The sequence below is a fragment of the Frieseomelitta varia genome, unplaced genomic scaffold (assembly GCF_011392965.1).
Source record: "Frieseomelitta varia isolate USP_RPSP 00005682 unplaced genomic scaffold, Fvar_1.2 scaffold_215, whole genome shotgun sequence".
Classification (NCBI taxonomy): Eukaryota; Metazoa; Arthropoda; class Insecta; order Hymenoptera; family Apidae; genus Frieseomelitta; species Frieseomelitta varia.
This window is the reverse complement of record NW_025109917.1, coordinates 1,245,077-1,265,833: the sequence shown is the minus strand read 5'-3', so window position 1 is coordinate 1,265,833 and position 20,757 is coordinate 1,245,077. Positions and strand designations below refer to the sequence as shown.

General features: G+C 38.7%; 1 protein-coding gene across 3 annotated transcripts in view; it reads left to right on the top strand.

Annotated features, from left to right (window-relative positions):
* The window catches only part of LOC122527361 (amyloid beta A4 precursor protein-binding family B member 1-interacting protein), a 223,836-nt gene that overhangs the window by 182,720 nt on the left and 20,359 nt on the right, over window positions 1–20,757 (top strand). For all 3 annotated transcript variants that reach the window (XM_043651472.1, XM_043651470.1, XM_043651471.1), the window contains one exon: window positions 7,347–7,446. In XM_043651472.1, the coding sequence (XP_043507407.1) occupies window positions 7,347–7,446 (100 nt within the window). The remainder of the gene's footprint in view (window positions 1–7,346; window positions 7,447–20,757) is intronic.

The following is a 20,757-nucleotide window of genomic DNA, read 5'->3' as shown; positions in this document are numbered from 1 at the left end:
CAGCGGCCAAAAGAGAGAGAGAGGGGGAGGGAGATTTCTTCGGGGGATTCTTCCGGACGGAGACAAATCACGTATTTTTCTCGCGCTAAAGCCAGAGTGTCCCCCGAGTGTGCCGAGCCAAGAAGAGGATTAAATACGCTCGTGGTATTTTTTTTTTTTTTTCCTCCCGACGAATTCTAACGCCGTTCGTCAGACTTTCTCTGATGGTGAAACGTGACCGCTATTTCTTCTTATTTCCACCCCTTAATCCGGACTGGAGCTGGCTGAATACTCGGTTATTCCACGATCTTTCGAGGATATACGTTCTCTCACGAGTTTCCTGAAGTTGTTGACCGAAAGAGGGTAACTTTCAAAGGGTTTTTCCTCGTCGAGCCGCCTAAAAAAAGGGGGGGGGGCGGGAGAGGTGGTTGAACCGTTATATATTTAACATATTAGTCGGCACGTCAGGCGCATACAGGCGGCGCCGTGCATTTTTCCGAGAGTTGTTTCGCCCCGGTGTGTACAGGGTGACAGGCTCATTTCCTGACAATTTTACAGCTGTCCTCGCGGAGGAACATGTTTCTTACTTAGGCTTGACAGCCGATGCGCCGGAGTATTCCGCAGAACGTGATGAACGCCGGTATCTGCAATATCCGCGATAGCTTCCATTGACTGCGTTCGTCGAGATAGGCCGAGACAGATAGATAGTTAGAGAAGCTATTGGAACCTGGATTAAAGAAAAATGATTTCCACTGTACCTTTCCAACTGTGTATTTTATGCACTTCGTTTTGTTAAGGAACAGTGTCGTTATATATTACTTTTGTGTATTACCCAAAAGATTATTAATTAATATTATTAATTATTTCGAATTATTTTCTAATATTTTTGAAAAAAAGAACTCGAATGATTCATTCATTAAGTACTCAGTGCTTTTTACTTATTCGTTTGACAATTTTTATAATTTTATATATTTTTATGCTAGTATTTTGTATGTTTTTATACAACGTTATATATTAATAAAAAGAAACCAAAGGAAAATGTTATATTAATGAATAATGCATGCACAGTATTTTACGTTTTATGTCGTACTGTTGAATTACGATCCAGTTTGATTTATGGATGCCTCAGACTGCCATTCCCAAAATTTCTCGGATCTGCTAGCGAAATTATTGTTGGAGATGCATTTTCACATATTTTTTAATAATAAAGTGAGGATGTTCTACCTCATCCTTTCTGTTCTCTATGTATTACTCTGTCTGATTATCATTTATTAAAAAAAAAAAAAAAAATGAAATGATTACTTTCATTTCAAAAAAATGAAACTTTCGCGGTAAAAAATTTGGCTCAATAAATGACACGAGAATGCACTCGAACAATATTTTGTTAACAAATCCCAAAGGGGTTTGGAAAGATGATCTTAACACTAGAATCAACGATTAAAGCATGAAATTCCATCAGAGTCATTGAAGTCAGAAAAAAGAGAATCTTTATAATACAATGGACTATGCAAGCTTTTATTTATACATTTTACGAAAAATTATTCACTAAAATATTGTACACGTAACGAAAGAAATCTTTAAAAATACGCTGTTTTACGTTCTATAAAGTATCTAAGAAAATTGGTCATTTTGACCATTTTTGGTAGTTCTAGTGTCAAGTAGCTTTCGAAGGTACGGACGAAGGTAATAAATCAATAAAATATTATATATACATGTAACGTCGTTCGTCAATAAAACCGAGAGAAATCTTTGAAACAACCCAATAGATCGAAAGCTTGCAATGAAATTAAATGAAAAAGAAAAAAAAAAAAAAAAAAAGAAAAAGAAACTCCGCGAGGCAAAGCAACTTAGGCAAACCATCGGTCGGAAGCTCGTAACATCGTTCTCTCGTAACTTTTTTCTTCTTTTCAACCGTTTGCTCTCGCACGACGATTGCGCGCGGATGTTTCTTTGAGAAACCGTCTCAACGGTGGAAAGTTTCCGAGGTCTCCGGTGGAGTTGTTCGTTCGCGTCGATGTTGAATCGAACGAGAAGTTCGATCGTCGGGTTCTTATCGGCGTAGCAATAAAGCTCGAGCGTGGAGACGTTTCTCTCGCGAGGAATAAATTGTCGGGCACGATATTCGCCTCTCCGGTGTTTCTTTCTCTCCTCCTTTGGCTTTTTGGTCGGCGAGCGAGCGGGCGTCGGGAGTCCTCGAGAAGAGGGCAGCGTGAAAGGCCGAGAAAGCGTGGCCGAGGCTCGAGAGTCGAGAGTAAACTGGCTCTTTACGCGGGTAAACCCGACACTCCGGCCGAGTGGCGAGCTTTTCTGCTCTTTTCAACTCTTCGTGGTTCCGCCCGTGGCCATGAAAAATGCAAGACGCCGCGCGCACGAATTATTTCATCATCGGCCGAGAACCGGACTTTTTTTTTCTTTTTTTCTTTTTTTTTTTTTTTTTTTTTTGGTCTCACCCTCTCGAGAGAACGCTTCCGGCGTCCTCCACTTGTCCTTTATGCGCTTTCGCCTCGAAAACGCGTTCCTCTCCCCTCTCGGTTACCGAGATTTTCATTACCCGCAGTTTGTATCGACGGTCGTTACGCTGAAATCGAGACTTTCTTCCGTTTCTTTTTAACCATTTGCGCTGGCAACTGATTGCGGACCATAATGAGTGACCAAACCGTATACAATAATTCGTCGCTTTCTTTTCGAACTCGTTGGTATGATGCCACTAGATAGAAATTATTGAGAAGTAATAAATTTATTATTTGTTTTATATATACTTGGAACTGAGAAAATATTGCAGTGTTGGAATATTGCAATTTATATTGTTAAATATATACTTGGAGCTGAGAAAATATTACAATTTTGGAATATTGCAATTTATATTGTTAAACATATACTTGGAGCTGAAAAAATATTGCAATTTTGGAATATTGCAATTTATATTGTTAAACATATACTTGGAGCTGAGAAAATATTGCAATTTTGGAATATTGCAATTTATATTGTTAAACATATACTTGGAGCTGAGAAAATATTGCAATTTTGGAATATTGTAATTTATACTGTTAAACATATAGTTGGAGCTGAGAAAATATTGCAATTTTGGAATATTGTAATTTATATTGTTAAACATATACTTGAAGCTGAGAAAATATTGCAATTTTGGAATATTGCAATTTATATTGTTAAACATATACTTGGAGCTGAGAAAATATTGCAATTTTGGAATATTGCAATTTATATTGTTAAATATATACTTGGAGTTGAGAAAATATTGCAGTTTTGGAATATTGCAATTTATATTGTTAAACATATACTTGGAACTGAGAAAATATTGCAATTTTGGAATATTGTAATTTATACTGTTAAATATATACTTGGAGCTGAGAAAATAATATTGCAGTTTTGGAATATTGCAATTTATATTGTTAAATATACGGTTATACTTAAATATATTTAAAATTGAGAAAATATTGCAATTTTGGGACAAAAGATTCGCGTTGTTCCAGCGCAAGAAGTTAACCGAAAGAGAAACACGGATTTGCTAACGAACGTTCAACGTCGACTCTGGTGACGGTAATCGATATTTTTTTTTTATAAAACGTCGTAAAAACTCGTAATTGAATAGGAAATTCCAATGACGCATACGTTAATTCGTCGTATTTTATTAATACGCGTTAAACGCTTCTTTATACTTGGAGGAAGTGAAAACTGGTCAAGTCGAGATTGATTCACCTCTGCTTAACTTTTAACCTCGTCATCGATACGTACTTTAATCCAGTTCTAACAACGGTGAAACGCGGCGATGAAACAATCTTCAAGATAAAAGACCCACCTCGTCCACGAATAAATCGGTAATTCAGACAGGATACTTCAACTGCTGTAACAGCTTGTAGTTGGAAACTCGACTAGACTCGTCGAGAAACTTGATTCCTTGACAATCGAACAATTCCATTGCCACTCCCACGCGCTGTTTTCGAGGATCGTCTTTGGCGCGAGGCACTGATCAATTTTCTCACGCGAAGAAGAGAATCCTCTGGCGTGGAATTCCTTGGAGGAATTCGGTCCCGCGACATCTGGCCGCGTGTACAATCGTCAATAACACGGCTAAATGTCCGTGACAACGGCTCCGGCGCGGAGATACGAGCAACAACCTAACCTAGTCCACGAGTTTCGCATTACAGGAAGAGACTCGGCTTATCCGGTCGAATCTAATTGTTGTGCCTGTTGGCCGAATGGTGGTTACCGGGTCGTTCACCACATTTACACCCACACGGTGTTCGCCGGCTCGGCTGGAGAAGCCATCGATGTAACACGTGTTCTCTCTATGTTCTCGATTACACGAGCCCTAGCGATTTATCGAGTTTGATCCACCCCACTGAACTCGAAAATGAACGATTCCTACTCTTTTCTTTTCTTTTCTTTTTTTTTTCCCCAATGGCTTATCTTGTTTCTCTATTGCGAAAATTCTGCCGTGTTTATCGTCGTTCTTATTTAGATTGGAGTGGACGTGGTTTTCTTTTTTCTTTTTTTTTCTTATTATAAAAATCTCTGAAAAGGTTCTTTGTTTAACCATCATTATGGATTTTGTCTTGTTTCTTTGTTGCAGAGACTATACCATGTCGTTAATCATCATTATTAATTATCATTCTTATTTAAATTTGGATTAGACTTGGAGGTTTGTGGCTTTAATGATAAAAATTTCAAGTTCTTCGTTCAACCCTCTTTGCGAATTTTATCTTGTTTCTTTATTGTAGAAATTCTACCACGATTAATCATCGATTCTTACTTAAACTTGATCACTCTTGTCCAAACTCAGACTGAAACTTTGGTCTTGTGATTACAAAAATTTCAGATTCTTCGTTCATTGCGAATAATCCCTATATAATTCTTGTAACCTTTGCGTCCTAATTTCAGAATCTTCGTCAATTCGTAACCGGGTGCAGTCCACTTTATATACAAATCCACTTTATATACTTTTGAAAAATCTCAGTATCACTTGATAAAGCGTCATCACGCGTCCTGGGCAATGCCACGGTAGTTTCACCCTATCGTTCGCAAGCAACCCCGTGTTTCCAATCGCTTCAGCCGTTCATCCATCGAAGAATCGCCGATACAGCGTCCCATGAGATCCCGTGTGCCCTACGGTCACATAAAGAGAGAGAGAGAGAGAAAGAGAGTCAGGGATAAAGAGCGAGGTCGCGAAGAGCGGAGAGGGACGAAGTGGAAGGCGATCTATCAGGCGTAGCGAAACGTGTACACGGGGTACACACGGCGAGCCCAGTTTTCTCCTATCCGCTGGAACGTTTTACTTCGTGTGCCTTCGTGTGTTGTGTGTACGTGGCGAAGCCGAAGGCACATTGTGTGTGCTCTCACCGTGTGGAGCTGTTGCTTGATTAACCGCCGTAGAACGCCGCATGTATATACGTACACGGCCGAGCGGGCAACTCGGCTCTCGCATTATTTACGGCTAATGGTTCAAAACGCGGAAGTCCACTGGCTGTGTGCGCCACCGCGGGAGAAGCGCTCGCGTGTGGACATCTCTTCACAGGCAGAAGCGGTGAATTTTTACGGAATCTTCGGCCCGGCGTCGTCGCGAGCCTTCTAACGAGTTTCGAAAAGAAAAAAGGGTGTAAGTCGATAGCAGGGATATCTGGATCGTGGGTGATCGTACTTGCTAAATTGGTTTCGAATGGGGTTGATTTTAAGGGACAGTGAGCTTTCACGCAACCCGACCTTCCTTGGGACCGTTGTGTAGATTAAAAATGATCGGTTAACACTGGAATTGTCAAAGTTGAAGTGACCGATTTATCATTTTCGTTCGAAATTTTACGGATGTGAACCAATGATTTTCAAAGGATTTTTCTATGTTTCTGTGTCTTTGATTGAAAATTTACAGTTCAGTCATCGGTAGTTCAAAAACTGTATACCAAAAGCTGTATCCTTTGAGTGGAAATTCACTTTTCATCCAAAATTACATTCAAACGTACGAAATATTACTTTATACGAGTATAAAGTCATTCCTGAATAAATATCGTTAATATTTGTTGTTTCTTCAGTGGCAACGCACATTTCTATTTTATATAATGGAATTATTAGAATTACATTATACATAATATAACTGTAATAATTTTATAATATATTATACATAGTAAATATATTAATTAATTAATATAATATACACAATTAACGTATATGTACATGATAGATATTACATGTAATTTCTATTGTACGCAAATTTCAATTCCGTGTACAGCCTTCAAACGAAAATTTACACTTTAGTCGTCGTTTAGTAGTTCAAAGAAAAATGCGTACCAAGTGTCTATCGAATAGAAATTCATTCAAAATTACAGTTACAATTCAAAAAATTACGACGATATTCTTTTACAACGATACGAAATCATTCCCGAGTAAGTCACCTCGCTAATATTGTTGTTCCTTACACCGAAACAATGGGAATTATCCGCAACGCAATTATTATTTCTACAGTTATTGCGCAACACTTCAGCCGTCGCGTGCTCGCTTTTCGAAAGGAAGCCGCGTTCCAAAGTAAATTTCTACCAGTAGATGCTGCGTCTATGGCCGCTGAAAACGGAAGCGCAAACTTCCCCTGCGCAAACATCCCCTTAAGAGGCAAGTTTCGCCGCCTTTTGGCTACGATGTACACAGAGACAGTGTTGCACCTCGTCTCGTCGTCGTTATCATTGCATGCACGCGTCTGCAAAACAATCGAACATCCTGGAAGTCCTCCAGTTTCTCCGTTTCCCCGTCCTTCTTCTCGCCGGCTTCCACTTGTATTTCACTCGATTCACTCCTATTTTCGCCCGAAGGAGCGTTCGAGCACGCGTCGTTTGAATTATCGTCGCGTTTCGCGGAATTGATCGAGGAAATTGGGCGAGCGACTCCGTCGTCGCTTACCTTACGAACGTAAAAGGATTTCGATTACCGATTCTGATCGAACGATTCTGCGTCGCGGCGAGAAACGTAAGAATTCGCGTGTCTGTTTCCATTGTTCGTGAAACGTGCCTGGTTATCGACACAAAGGGTGACGAATGATTTATTTCTGTGCCGGCGGCCGCGATTTATTTCTGGTCATACCCGACGCGAGAGAACTTCTTTCGACGTTCTCGCAATAAGTTTCACTTTTGGTGGGAAAGTTTATGGCTCGTAAATTTTAGGTTGGAGTGCACATTGGCCTGCACCCATCAGTGCAATTAATTTTTAAGCCGTTTCAGTTAACCAGGTTAACTCGGTTAAGAAAGAGAGAGAAATCGAAAGTAATCGGATAGATGTTTCGCGAGATCGAGAAATAATTAATCCTTTAACATCAGCTCGTGCGAGTAACAACGCTCAATCACTGACGTTTCCGCAAATTGTTGTTGCAGGGTCTGGACAATGTGAGCTCAGCGACCCTCAGGCCTTTCAACTCGGACATCAACACGCCGAGGATCGACAGCTATAGGTTCTCCATGGCAAATCTCGAAGGTGAGCTATCTTTCACACCAGCGATGAAACCGTTCTATAGAGATCGTTCCATCTTCGATGTAATTTCCGTGGTTATGCGACGTAGCGTCTTTCTAAGAAACGTGTTCCCTCCTGGTAAGGGCAAAAAGTCCTGGACTTCCTCCTTCTTCCTCGCCATCGTCCTCCATGTTTTCGTATGTAGGACAGTTTTTTTTTAACACTCTTGCACCCTCTCTGCCGGTTTGGTGCCTCGCGAATAAAAAAAGAAAAAAAAGAAGTGGACAAAAGGGACGTTTCATCTCGCGAGATTGGTTTTCTTTTCTTTTTTCTTGTTTCTCTTCGTTTTGCCCTGTTGATGTTCTCGCCGATCTTTATCCGATTAGATCGGCCGTCGCAAACGCGCGTTCGTCCATCAACCGGCGGTGCTCGTGAAACCGAGCCGAGCCAAGCCGGCTAATGAGTTCTTTTGCGGACGGGAGAAAGAGGGGACCGAGAGCATCTGTAAAGAGCAATATCCGGCTGTTTTATTGCACCTTGCGCCGTGATTTCGTCGCATCGCGACGATGGTGAATTCAGTCGATGGGAGACGGCGGCCTCATCGTGCGATAAAACCGCCTTGCGAATCGTAAATGTCGCGCGGTTATTGGGGAAACTTGAGCCGGTGGAATGACCGTTTCGGTCGGTAGGATTCCAGAATTTCCCATGGATAACGAGCTGGACGTCGTTTGCAGTTGTTGGGAGTTCTCGATTGTCGGTTCTCTCTCCTTTGAAAGTAGAAATAATCATCGTGGAGAATGGCCTCGTAAAATAACACGAAACTCCTGTTCACCCTTCTTCAGTTCAATAATTTCGTAATTTATTATCATCGAATTTATTATTATTGAATTTAATATTATTTATTATGTATTACATATTATTTATTCTTTATTATAATGTTGATTCCTTTGAAAATAACCATCGTGGAGATTGATGAATTCGTAAAATTACACAATTTCTCGTTCACCTTTTTTCAGATCAATAATTTCGCGATTCGTCATTATCAAATTTATTGTTATTTATTGTTATTGAATTTATCTTTAATCCACTCTCCCCATTCTTTAGTATTCTTCAGCTTTGTAGAAACACAGCAAGGATTGAGAGAGAAACGAAGAAATATTGTCATTTGCTATGTGTGTGTGTTTCTTCATCGGGCGTTCTTGTAGAAAATTCGAGACTGGTCGTACGTGATGACGGTCTGGGTCGATCTGGTGGCTGGAATCGCCGGTCACGTCCAGCCTGGTCGCCCTTGCGGCGATTCTGCGGCAACAACGGCAGCTGCAACTGCAGCGGAGATCGTCGAGCCTCGCACCTACAACCACGCGCTTTATCTCGCATCTTTTGAACTAGCTCCAGCCTCTCTCCTCCCTTCCCCTAGTCGTATCAGCGGATTTATGCTCGATAGTGCCGCATCGCGGGCTTTAACCCGCGTGCGTTGCCAGCGCTCGATAATCTGAAAAAAAAAAGAAATCCTGCACCGCGCTTGTATCTCAACTTTGCCACCCTTTTTCTCGCCCCTGGCTTTGCAAAATCGCCCCTCTTTTGTTGGTTCGATTAATTCGCCTCTTTCCACGCGTCCGACTCGTCTTTGTTGAGCGTTACACAGAGAGAAAGAAAGAGAGAAAGAGAGAGTCACAGCTTAGAGCATAGAAGTGAACTATATATTTGACTGAAAAATTAATTAATTGCGGGTTTCAATGCATTGTAAATCAACTCATTCGTAGATCGTATTCACGGTTTTTTCTTTTTTTTTTTTTTTTGCAAATCAAAACACTCAAAAATAGAGTAATTGGAACTTTGTTGAGTTCCCATCCAATGATGAATCCCATTGATAAAGCTTTTTCATGAAATTAAATTCTCGAACTACTAAATTTAATCCCTCGAACTACGAACATTTAGTGGATATTGTTAATCATCGCTGTTTCTCCTACAGAGTGTCATAATTATTGTGTGAACATGTATATATAAAACTACCCTGCGTAGCTATAGATGAATCTACGTATGTATATATAAATTAACTTTTTAGTGTTAAATAAATATTGTACGTTAATTTTGTATTATTTTTCGTTTAGGTATTATCACGTACATGCAGTGAAATTTTTTTTTCGAAGTAGTGACTCTACGTCGAATTTTATTTTTGTTATATACCACGGCTTAAAGAATCAACTCAAAGCAGAAAGACTCGATTTGCAACAAAAAAAAAAAAAAGTGAATATGATCTGCAAAAGGGATCTGTAATACTTTCCTCGTTGAAATTTTAACAGCATCGAGTTATTTTAAATTGAAAAACGGCGCGAACTTAACGAGTATCGCTAAAATCTGAACTCGTTAAAAATTCATACGTCCAAGAACGAAGTCACTTGTGAAGCGAAATTTACTTCTGCTGGTGCCTCTGTCTTAATTAATCGAAATTAACGGGATGCTGTAATTTTCACTTTTAATTCGTCCTTTCTCTACCCTCGTTTTTCCACGAAAGCTCTCGCGTTCCTCCGCGCGTTTCGTTAATTATTCTCCGAGCCCTGTTCAAAGGCGAGGAGACGCAGCCTTACGACGATCACGGAACAGTTTAACCAAACGTTAAATCACAAACTCCGCTTATTAAATTAATAACATTATATCGTTTCCATTTATTTGTCTCGTTACGGTAAAATATTCTACTTTTAATTAAAGCGTCGTTGTTACCCGTGGCTGTAAATAAATTTTAATTACTAATTAAAACGTCATCGGAATGTATAATTACCTGGGACTGAATTTTACTCGGGACGTAAAATCGTTTAACGTTATACCAGATCAATTCATGCGTGTGTTCGAATTAACTCGCGTGTCTTTGTCGTAGTTTCCTTTTTTTTTTTTTTTTTCACTTGAACGAAACTGTAACCGCGCAGTTTAAATGATTTAGAAACATGCTTTATTCACGGTCGAACGTTGCGGTTGTCCTGCGGTCGTCCTCTTTATTAAAGGATCTCCGTTCCTTCTCTGAGAAAGTAAACGCGCGAAGAAGCGAAAAAAGGCGACGTTCGAAAGAAGAAAAAGAGGCTCAAAGGAAGCCAAACGCGTGCTCGGAGGACTAATGATCGTTGCGTTGAGACTCGAGAGACGCGACAACAGGGGGCTGAAATTGGCAACTTTGACGAAATTTAAGGAGGCAAGTCATGAAAGATTAATCCCTGTTTTTTATTCATTCGAACTTCTTCCTCGCACTTCGTGGCTAGTACGTGTGACATCACGGGGGGAGGAGCCGTATTCTACGTTCCTATCTATATTTATGAGCGAAGCAAATCGATTCTTTAAATTTTGATTTGGCCGATTCGCGTGAAAACGCATTTGCTTTGAGGTATACATTCTTCTTGCGCTTGCGATGAAATTTTCTACGAAGAGAAATTCAACTGGTCATTTGCTTGGAAACATTTTACAACAAATGAAACATATATATATATATATATATAAAAAGAAAAAAATAAATGCCAATTTCACCTTCGATCTTTCAAGTAATTCAAACGATAGTTTGAAATCAGTCATATACGATCAGAGTTCGATTAAAATTACAATAGTTAAATTAATAAACGGTACAATAACAAAAATTATTTGCAAAACATACATGAAAATAATATTTTCTTACACGCGACTGTCATTTCAAATATTTGCCGCCGGGAAAGTGTTAATACTCTACAGTTATTTCTGTTCCTTTCTTCCTGTTTTGTCCCTTCTTTTTTCTTCCTACGTTTCTTTTTGCCTGCTTGGATACATTTTTTTCGTCAGTATCACCGCACGAAATTAAACACACTCGTACACACGGACAATTTCACGAGGAAAATCCTTTTTATCCATCTTTTCTTGTCTCTTTTATTACATTTTTATTGTTATTGATCCATGGAGGATTTCCACGTCGTATACAGCAGACCGGGTAAAAATTGCGAGCATGTTGCAGTTGCGTGTACCTGCATTCGATTACAGCGACGTAGCCCGGCAGAAATTTAATCAATCATCTCGCGACGCATTAAAATGGCTCGGGAGCGTGGCACGTCCATTTCCATCTCTCGGACATTCCTCGCTCGTGCCTACGCGAACCTTCACCGTTATTGCTCTTTATTGCGACGAAACGCGCGCAATTTGCATCATTTTTGGATCCTCCTTCTCCTCCTCCTAGCCCTTATCGTCTCGAAGGCCTGATGAACGTTGCGGCGACGAGATTAATCTCGTTGATGGACACCGAAGAGGTTTCGCCCGAGGAGTACGACCGTCAACTTACAGATCTAAGTATTCGAAACTCGGCAAAAAGTTAAACGTACATTTTTTCCGCGTTTTTGACCTTCACGCTTGACATATAATGACGACTGTCAGTTTGAAGCTTCTCAAGCTGAAGTCGATAATGATGTCTATGAGACGTATAAGACAGGTGTGTCCAAACAAACCGCGGCTCGCGATTGTACAACCAAAATAATTGAATAATTGAATAAGAATTTTATTATTTGAATAATTTTAACCATTCTTTTTTTAAATTTAGCGCCACAGCGAGTAATTACGAATAATTTCCAAGAGCCAACGAAACGTTTTTTTAGTTTAGACGGTTGGCATATTTGCTGCTTCATTCTGCCAGCAAATGGAATGTATTTGAGTTATAATTCGAGGGAAAGTGTCTTTATTAGACTTTTATAAACTACACCTGGCTAAAGAAAAATATTCAGCACATCGCGAGAACGTGATGTCTCTTATATTTAAAAACAAATTTTTGTCCATACGAAGCACGCGGAAAATAAAATGAAAATGAAAGTTTTATTGAAAATACTCTTCGGAACTCTAATAACTTGCCACCATTTGTATCAAAATATTGATAAACTGGTATTTAAAAAACAAGATCAGCGTTCTCATTGAAACTTTTTGCATTTCTTAATTAATATAAATATATTCTTCTAATCAATGTATTGTTTCACTATAAAAGTTGTTTTAATGTCCTCGTAAATAATATAGATTACAGTAGTGCAACTAAAATAAAAAAAAATATGTAAATTATATGCGGCTTTCAACAAATTTTTGTTAACCAATGAGATTGAAGAAGATCTAAAAGTTTGGGTTCAACCATGATATAAGGATGTAAAGAAATATTTTTCTACATGCTTTTCAACGCTCATATTCTACACTTTATGTTATCTACTTCAAAAACAATCACTGAACAAATAATTTTCGTCGGAATATTGACAGAAGAAATTCGTATGTACGTCAAGCGATTAAGAAAATTAGAGTTTTCGACAGATTCGTGCAGCGATCGAAAAAGTCAAAATTTCAAATCAGTTCCTCTCATTTTCCATTCGATTTAATTGCTTCAACTCTTCCATCATTAATCTTCATAATCGTGTTATGTGTGCATTTAGAGTTTCAAGTGGATCAATATATCTCAGGTGAAATCAGCGAGACACAATATCTTATTATCAAACCATTTCACGGCACGTCTCGAGGAAAAATTGATACGCGATCGTGCTCGCGTATCACACGTATGCATATGTACACACATATGCACGCGTTTCTTATCTCCGAACGACTCTCTTGCTCTCGATGCTCTTCGCCGGATGATTTCACGATATCGCCGCAATCACGAAGCCGCGTGCTCTTTATCAGCGCGCTTTTACGCAGCTGTTACGAGCTGAGCGAGTATCGGCGCTCTCCGATCGTCGTAATCTCCGCTCGCTTATCTCGTAAAAGCGTTCACCGAACGAAAGGCGAGACCTCGCTACGAATTTCTATTCCTACCCCACTTTACGTGTCATCGATTGTTTTATCTGTACCGCGAACGAAGAGATGCGAGATTTTGATTTGTTATTCGTATACATGAATCGTCTATTAACACTTCGTCAATGGGATCGTTTTAAGATTGTGAGAAATGTCGTATAGGCCATTAGAATTGTCGAGTTTGTCATTTTAGCAGATTTTTTTATTTATTTATATTAATATTTCTTGGGCAATCAAAGTCATTGTAGAATGCACGATTTTACTTGTTTTATTGATTCATATTAATATTTTCGAACAGTCAAAGCCAGAATTGTCATTGTAGAACGTACGATTTCACTCAGTGTCACAAGTAATCAAAGTCGATCATAGTATGGTTAAAATTCATTTCCCATGAAGCATATAAAACTAAACGAGACCGTTCAACGCAAGCATTTAAGTATCGTCCTTTATGCCTGTCTAATAGTTTTACTGGCCGCCATGGCGCGCCATAGTGGCTACAATATGTTTGCGCGTTCCTTCTTATCGTACGCAGTCAGAAACAAGCGTAACTAATACAGGAAGCAATGGAATTTTAACGACTTTTCCACAGTCCACGTGATCGAAACGACCGATGGCTATTAAACAATTTAATATGTCGAGAAATGTTCGATCAACACATTTGTTTCGAATTCATAGGAGTGGGTGCAATTTATATAGCAACGGCACGCGAAGTATATTTTCAGTAAAATTTTTGCGACGCTTTTACGATTGGAATTAACGCGTCAATGGAATTTTGTTTACTGTGGGTATTATATTTCAAAATTTTTCAACAAAAAGAAAAATAGCAGAATGTAAAATATAATAAAAGTGAAAAAAAGAAGAAATTATTTTTACACGAAAGACAGTATAAAAATAAATTATTTTCACACGAATGATAACATAAAAATTCGACTAGTATTATTATTATTTTATTATTGTAATATTATTATTATTTTATTATTATTCGACTAACATGGCTGAAGAATTGAATGAAATGCACACCACCAAGTACGCGTTTTTACACCATTCAAAATATGTGTGTATCCCTATCGCGCGTTCCAAAAGGAAATCGCCGCACCCGTAGCCGGCTAATTTATTCCCTTTGACAAATTGTTTCTTCCTAGCGGTGAACGAGCATCCTGTGGGAAAGGTTGCGGCAGAAATTGCCGGAGGCGAAGCAAGGGCCGAGCCGCTCGTATTAGGTTCCCTAGCCTCATCTGACGAATAACGTCGCGAGTTTATTTCACTGTCACCCCCTCTCTGCCGCGGCATAATTCACCCCGCGGATTTTATTACGATTCCGAGACAGAGGTTCTCTCTTACCGCGAGGGTGAATTTATTCTTTCAGCCGAGGCGAAGAGGGTCGCGACCGTGGCACGCGATGAACGCCCGTGCTTTTGAAATCCAGAAATGAAAACGGAACGTCGGCGAACATTTATTTACCCTTATTTAACGGCACCTTTGCGCGCGGAGCAAGCAAAATCGAGAGTATTTTACTGCGTAACTTGACTCTCGAGAGAGAAGGAAACTATCTAAACGTGGAATTACTCTGTGGAATTCTTTTCTTAAATAGTTTTTAATGTTCTCCTCTCCTAAATTCGTTGGATTAATAAAATTTCGAGTTGTATGTCGAACTGTTGAAGCGAAACTTAATTGCGAAACGGGTTTGGTTTGATTTTTATCTATACACATCAATGATATGATCAATAAAGTAATAATAACAATAAAAGATGATTTTCTTAAATAATAAATTTTAGGTAAAGTATTTTTAGATATAATAGTTTTAGATAAAATATTTTCTTAAATAATAGTTTTAGATAAAATAATAATAACAATAAACGATGATTTTCTTAAGTTCAGTTTCAGATAAAATATTTTTAGATATGATAGTTTTAGATAAAATATTTTTAGATATGATAGTTTCAGATAAAATATTTTTAGATATGATAGTTTTAGATAAAATATTTTTAGATATAACAGTTTTAGACAAAATATTTTCTTAAATAATAGTTTAAAGTAATTTTTTTTAACAGATAAAATAATAATAAACAGTAAAAGACGATTTCCTTTGCACGCGTGATCCACAATAAAAACAGCATTCACAAAGAGATCGAAACTTCAATTTTATATTTCAATATTCATTCATTGATGATTTTCGAAAAAATATGTAGTTAAAAATCAATTCAACGACGTTAAATCCATGTACAGAAGCGGTTACTAAATGTCACAGTGATGGCGATGCATTAATCCTGGCGCCGCGTCCTTCGGATCGGGGAACCGCTCGATCGCCAGGAAGATAATCGTATCGTTGCTGGAAAAAATTACGCGCCGTCCAAACATACGAGAGAGAAACTTGCCAGAGAGAAAAATTATTGCTGCAGATTAGTCCCGGGCTCCGGCTTCTTGCGACAGACCTAAAGTGACTGTCATTATATTTCACGGTAATGCTTGCAGCCTGACTAACGACTGCTCGTGCGCTCCGGTCACCGCAGCTGCCTTATCGCGCGACGCAGCCTTAAGGTTCTTACTGTCGCGTTTAACCTAATTACATACTTTCCTCGGGAGGTACGAGCGTCATGCTGGCGCGACGATCTGTTTAATTGCAGGGAGAAGAAAGAATTCGTGAAGTCGTTTCAACTTTTCGTCTCGCTGTTCATATTAACTATGTAGACTGTCGTCCACGTTTTTCCGCGCGAAAAAATGCGCAGTTAATTTGCAAAATTGCAGATAATTTTTGCATCGATTGCGATGGAACTATATGTACTTGTCGGGAAGTAAATAAATTATATAATTCGAGCTCGTGTAAGGAGTTGATAATATTAACAAAAGTTTATGTAGTAATTAGTTTTAACCAAAAGCTTATACTTAGTTTTAATTAAAGTTTGTGCAATTAGAGCTCGTTTAACTGAATTGAGTATTAATTAAAATGAAGTCCACATAATGAAAGTTTAGGTTAGGTTTAAATTAGGTTAGATCCAACGATATAGTAATTTAATAATACAGCGTTCTGTTTAACGGAGAGCTGAACTTTTTTGAAACTTTCAACAAGGAGAGAAGAAGAGATAAACGCACGTACGTCTAGAAAATCGCATACATTACAAACGTACGGACGCGTGTATAACAGCTGCTATACCAGCTGTTATACAGGAATGAAAACATCAAGATTAACAGTTAAAAATTCCATTCACTGGCAACATCGGTGGCTTAAGGCCTTCTTCAAATTGCGAAGAAACGTTTCAAACGAGCTGCTGGACACGCAGCCTCGATTTTATTTATCTTTGCTAGAAGTCATGGCTAACATCGCGATCGTCAAATTCCCCGACGTTTTCAGACGTTGGTCGCGTGCACACGGTTTCTCATGCGTGCACACACGCAACACCGAGTGTTGCACTTGTGTGCACACTTAACGAAACACCGTGTGCCGTTCGTGACGCAGGGCGGGGCTCATTAGTTAATTAAACAAACTGTGGGTCACGTGCACACGATTGAAGGTTACAGTCTCCTTTTGTTCACCTCGCTCGTTTGCACGCGTCACGCACACTCGTCGCTCATCTTTTTGGCAATGATTTTTCGATTGGTTTCCCTGGAACGTTTGCTCGATGCTTCATCGTAAAAAAAAAAATAACTCGCCGAAAGAATGAAACTGTTTATCTTTAACAAAGAGGTTGAGAATCGAAAAATACGAAACAGAAATTGGAAATGTAGAAATATTCAAGTTTAAACAAAGTTCAAGTATAATTCATTTACTAGTATACAACAATGAGCAGAACTGAACATACGTACGGAATTTTAACGTAAATAATATTTTATTGAATATTCACGTGTAAAATACGAAGAACGCAAAATACGTAACGTTTTGTAGGATGCATTGGTTTTTCCAAGGAAAACAATTTTATAATCGCGTCACCGTCACCAGTGTGGGTGATAAAAATTGTTTTCGTAAAGTCAGTTTTGAATCATAATTAATTTTGATGGGAAATTGTCGATACTTCAAACTTTTTAAAGAAAATCCTGTAACACTCTGCATACTTGGTCTTATCTTAAAATCTAAAACTTCTACCTTGACTGCCCTGAATTTTCTTCAAAGATATTTTAACATCGTAAAACGTAAAACAAAACTATAACGAATATCACTTTTAATTTTTAAATATTCTTCTAAATAATCAACGAAAATTTTATTTCTAACAAAAAAAAAAAAAAAAACCTATTTTGGTTCGAGACAATATTTTATCTGTTTGTCACATTCACTATCAGAAATTGAGAAATCGATCGTGGAACAGACATTTCGAAGTGTTCGCTTCCTCGTGAATTCGACAACGACGAAGGGAAATTGAATTTTACGCCGTGTGATCGATGTGCTTGGGCGAGAAAGCTTCTCCGTTTCTGGAAGCAATTATTATTCTTCTCCTGACGCGTCGCCTCGGTTTTCGCGGCGACCAGGCAATCGTTGCCGATGACACCGCGGACCAATCTGTACGCTAACAGAGGCTGCAAATTGCAATGCGGTAATTGCAACGCGAGGCATACACGCGCGAGTAGCTGCGCTTTCATCGCGACGGTCGTTTGCCTCGCGCGAACCGTATCGGCTGCCAATTAAGCTGCCGATAGGAAATTGTTGCTGGCGTTTTCGCGAAAAGTATCGCTGCGTCAGCTTCCACTTTGTCACGTGTCAGGCCGCTTCTCTTTGCTTACGCGCGTCTTTACCTCGCGATCGAAATTCCAACTATCCTGTTTTCGTTTCTATTCCGCGTCGACGTCCAAGTCAAGTCTCATTCTTTCAATCTATTCTACGAATCATTCAGTAATTCATTAACTGCTCAGTAATTTGCAATATCCTACATAGTTTCTTGTATAGATCTCTTTCAAATTCTTCGCAGAGAATAAATAATAAGTTTCGTGTAAGGAAACTAACCGACCAAATTTCATTTTTTCCTCTATTTTTGAAAAAAAGCCATTCGTTAAATATTTCATTCTGGTTTCTTCTGAAGAATGTTGAAAAGACTCAGCTAAATCTCTTCTTTCTTCATCTACTACTAAAAGAAAAAAGGAAAAATCATTTCTTGAATAACTTATACCTACAATGTTTCATGGTTTCTTTTGAAATTGTCCGCAAAGATTCTGACAGAATAAGAACTATTCGCGAATTTCCTAGTTCTATAACGAATTTTAAATAACCTACAATTTTCTTGAACAACCTACATCTATAATGTTTCTTGGTTTCATAAGATGTTTTCAAATTGTCCGCAAAATTGTCTGACAAAATTAGAAATATTCGCGAATTTTCTAGTTCTCTGGCGAATTTTAAAAGAACTCGATCAAATTTCTTCTTTTTGTTTCTTCATCTGCTATTAAAAGAAGTCGTTTGTTAAATAATCTACACCTACAATGTTTTATAGTTTCATAAAATCTTTCGGGATTGTCCGCAAAGATCTAAGAATGAGAAATATTCGCAAATTCTGAAGAATCTCTAGAGGAGTCAGAAAGTCTTAAGAAGACTCTACTCTTAATCAAATTTCCTACATTTGTTACCAAAAAAAAGGTTGTTCGTTAACCTCTTGCGCTGGAATTACGTACTTTTTGTCTCCAAAATTGCAATATTTTCTCAGTTTTAAGCATATTTAAGTAAATAAAATAGACGAAACAAATAATAAATTTATTACTTCTCAATAATTTCTATCCGGTGATGTCGTACCGACAAGTTAAAAAAGAAAGCGACGAATTATTGTGTACGGTTTGGTCCCTCGTTATGGTCCGCAATCAGTGCGATATTCCTACTAATACCTACCATTACAAATAACCTACGTACTAATAACCTTAATACCACCATATTCCATAGTATCATAAAATCTTTTCAAAGGTGTGATGATAAAAAAATATCCTCCGAAAGTCCGCCATCGCATCAGTTAATTTCCACGAGCAAACATCAGTGACAGCGGAACGAACTCGGCCGATAGCATTATCAAAAGCTCTAATTACACGGTAGCGGTGGCTCGTTACTGTTGCTATCTATGCAGAACGATCGAGCTGTCCGAATTATCGGGCGGTTCGTGCGCGTTACGAGCTCGGTTTCAATGGTAACAAGTCGGACATTTCGAATAGCGAGGTCCAAAGCGCGAATAGAAAAGCGATGAAATAGATGCGAGATAAATGACCGGTGCAAATTTCCCTCGGCAGGGAGAGAGAAAGAGAGAGAGAGAGAGAGAGAGAGAGAGAGAGAGAGAGAGAGGAATGGAATGTTCGAGCGTGATAATATGGAATAATTGATCAGGGAAAAAGAGAAAGAGAAAGAGAGAGAGAGAAATGTATGAAAAATGTGCCTTTGTTCGATTTTTAGCGAAGAACTTGTCGCCTGGAGCACGCTCGAGTCGAGCGTTCGATTATATTCATCCGGTATTGTTCGATTCGCGCCGCTCGAACCTCCGTGAAAAACGCGCCTTAACGCGCTCGCGGCTCCCTTTTCCAGCGAGTCCTCATAAATATCGCGATTCGACGATTGTTTTCAAAGGCTGGAGTCACAGTGGCTCGTGAACGTACGTCCGATAGAAGGAAACTTTTGTGCTCACTGTGATAAAACGCGATTGTCGTGACTTTATTGGTAAAATTTAAAAATACACGTATCTACGTGCACAGAAATTACGAGATGTTCACCTTTAAGAAAATAGACTTTTATTAAATACTTTCGAGATTTCTCATGAATTTTACTTTGTTTTCATATTCGATAATTTTGTTACTGTCAACAATTTCTAATTATTCAATAATTTCTAGTAGTCAAGTCTTCGAGGGAGGTGTCAATCTTTAAATTCGTTAGACATTCAGTCACGATAGAAATTTTTCAAGATTTTTACATACTATGACAACTGAAAAGTATTAGTTTACTACACGATGTAAGAACATTTTGGAAAATGAAAATCGCATTTTGAAAGCTAAGGCCTCAGGCTGCAAAATGGGCTCAAGTTTATCGTCGTACAATTTCATCTTTTTACAAAATTATTTAGCAAGCAGTCAGTTGCAACATCTGGTGTGTTCGAGTGTTAACGAGAGTCATTGTAATTCACGATTCATTAATGAAACACAGATTCAGCCGATTAAGATAAATCGCGCCAGCTCGAACCATTTTAACAATTAAACGATGAAAAACGCGAAACTGAACGGAGCTGTCTGAAGATAAATCGTGACAGATCTGAAGAAAATATTGTTGAATCGTTCAGACAATACGAATCTCGGTCGTGGGTCGATAGGTCAGACGTTGATTGTTAGCTGACGCCACTATGGGAAACGCAATTTTCGCGGATGAAAGATAGCCGCCGAAGAAAGCCACCGAGGAAATATTGGTCGTGTGCAAGAGACCAATACGAATGATTTATGCGGTTCGATTAATCTGGGTTATGCCGTTTATCGGCCGCTTTGCGTATTCGCATAATCGACAGGGTGAACGAACTCCTCCTGGTCGATCGCAATCGTATTGTTCGCGGGCAATCGTCGTTGACAAAGAAATTGAGCGAAGTTTTCCAAGTGCGTTGGAATCGTTTGTCAGAAGAAACAATTAAAAGAAAA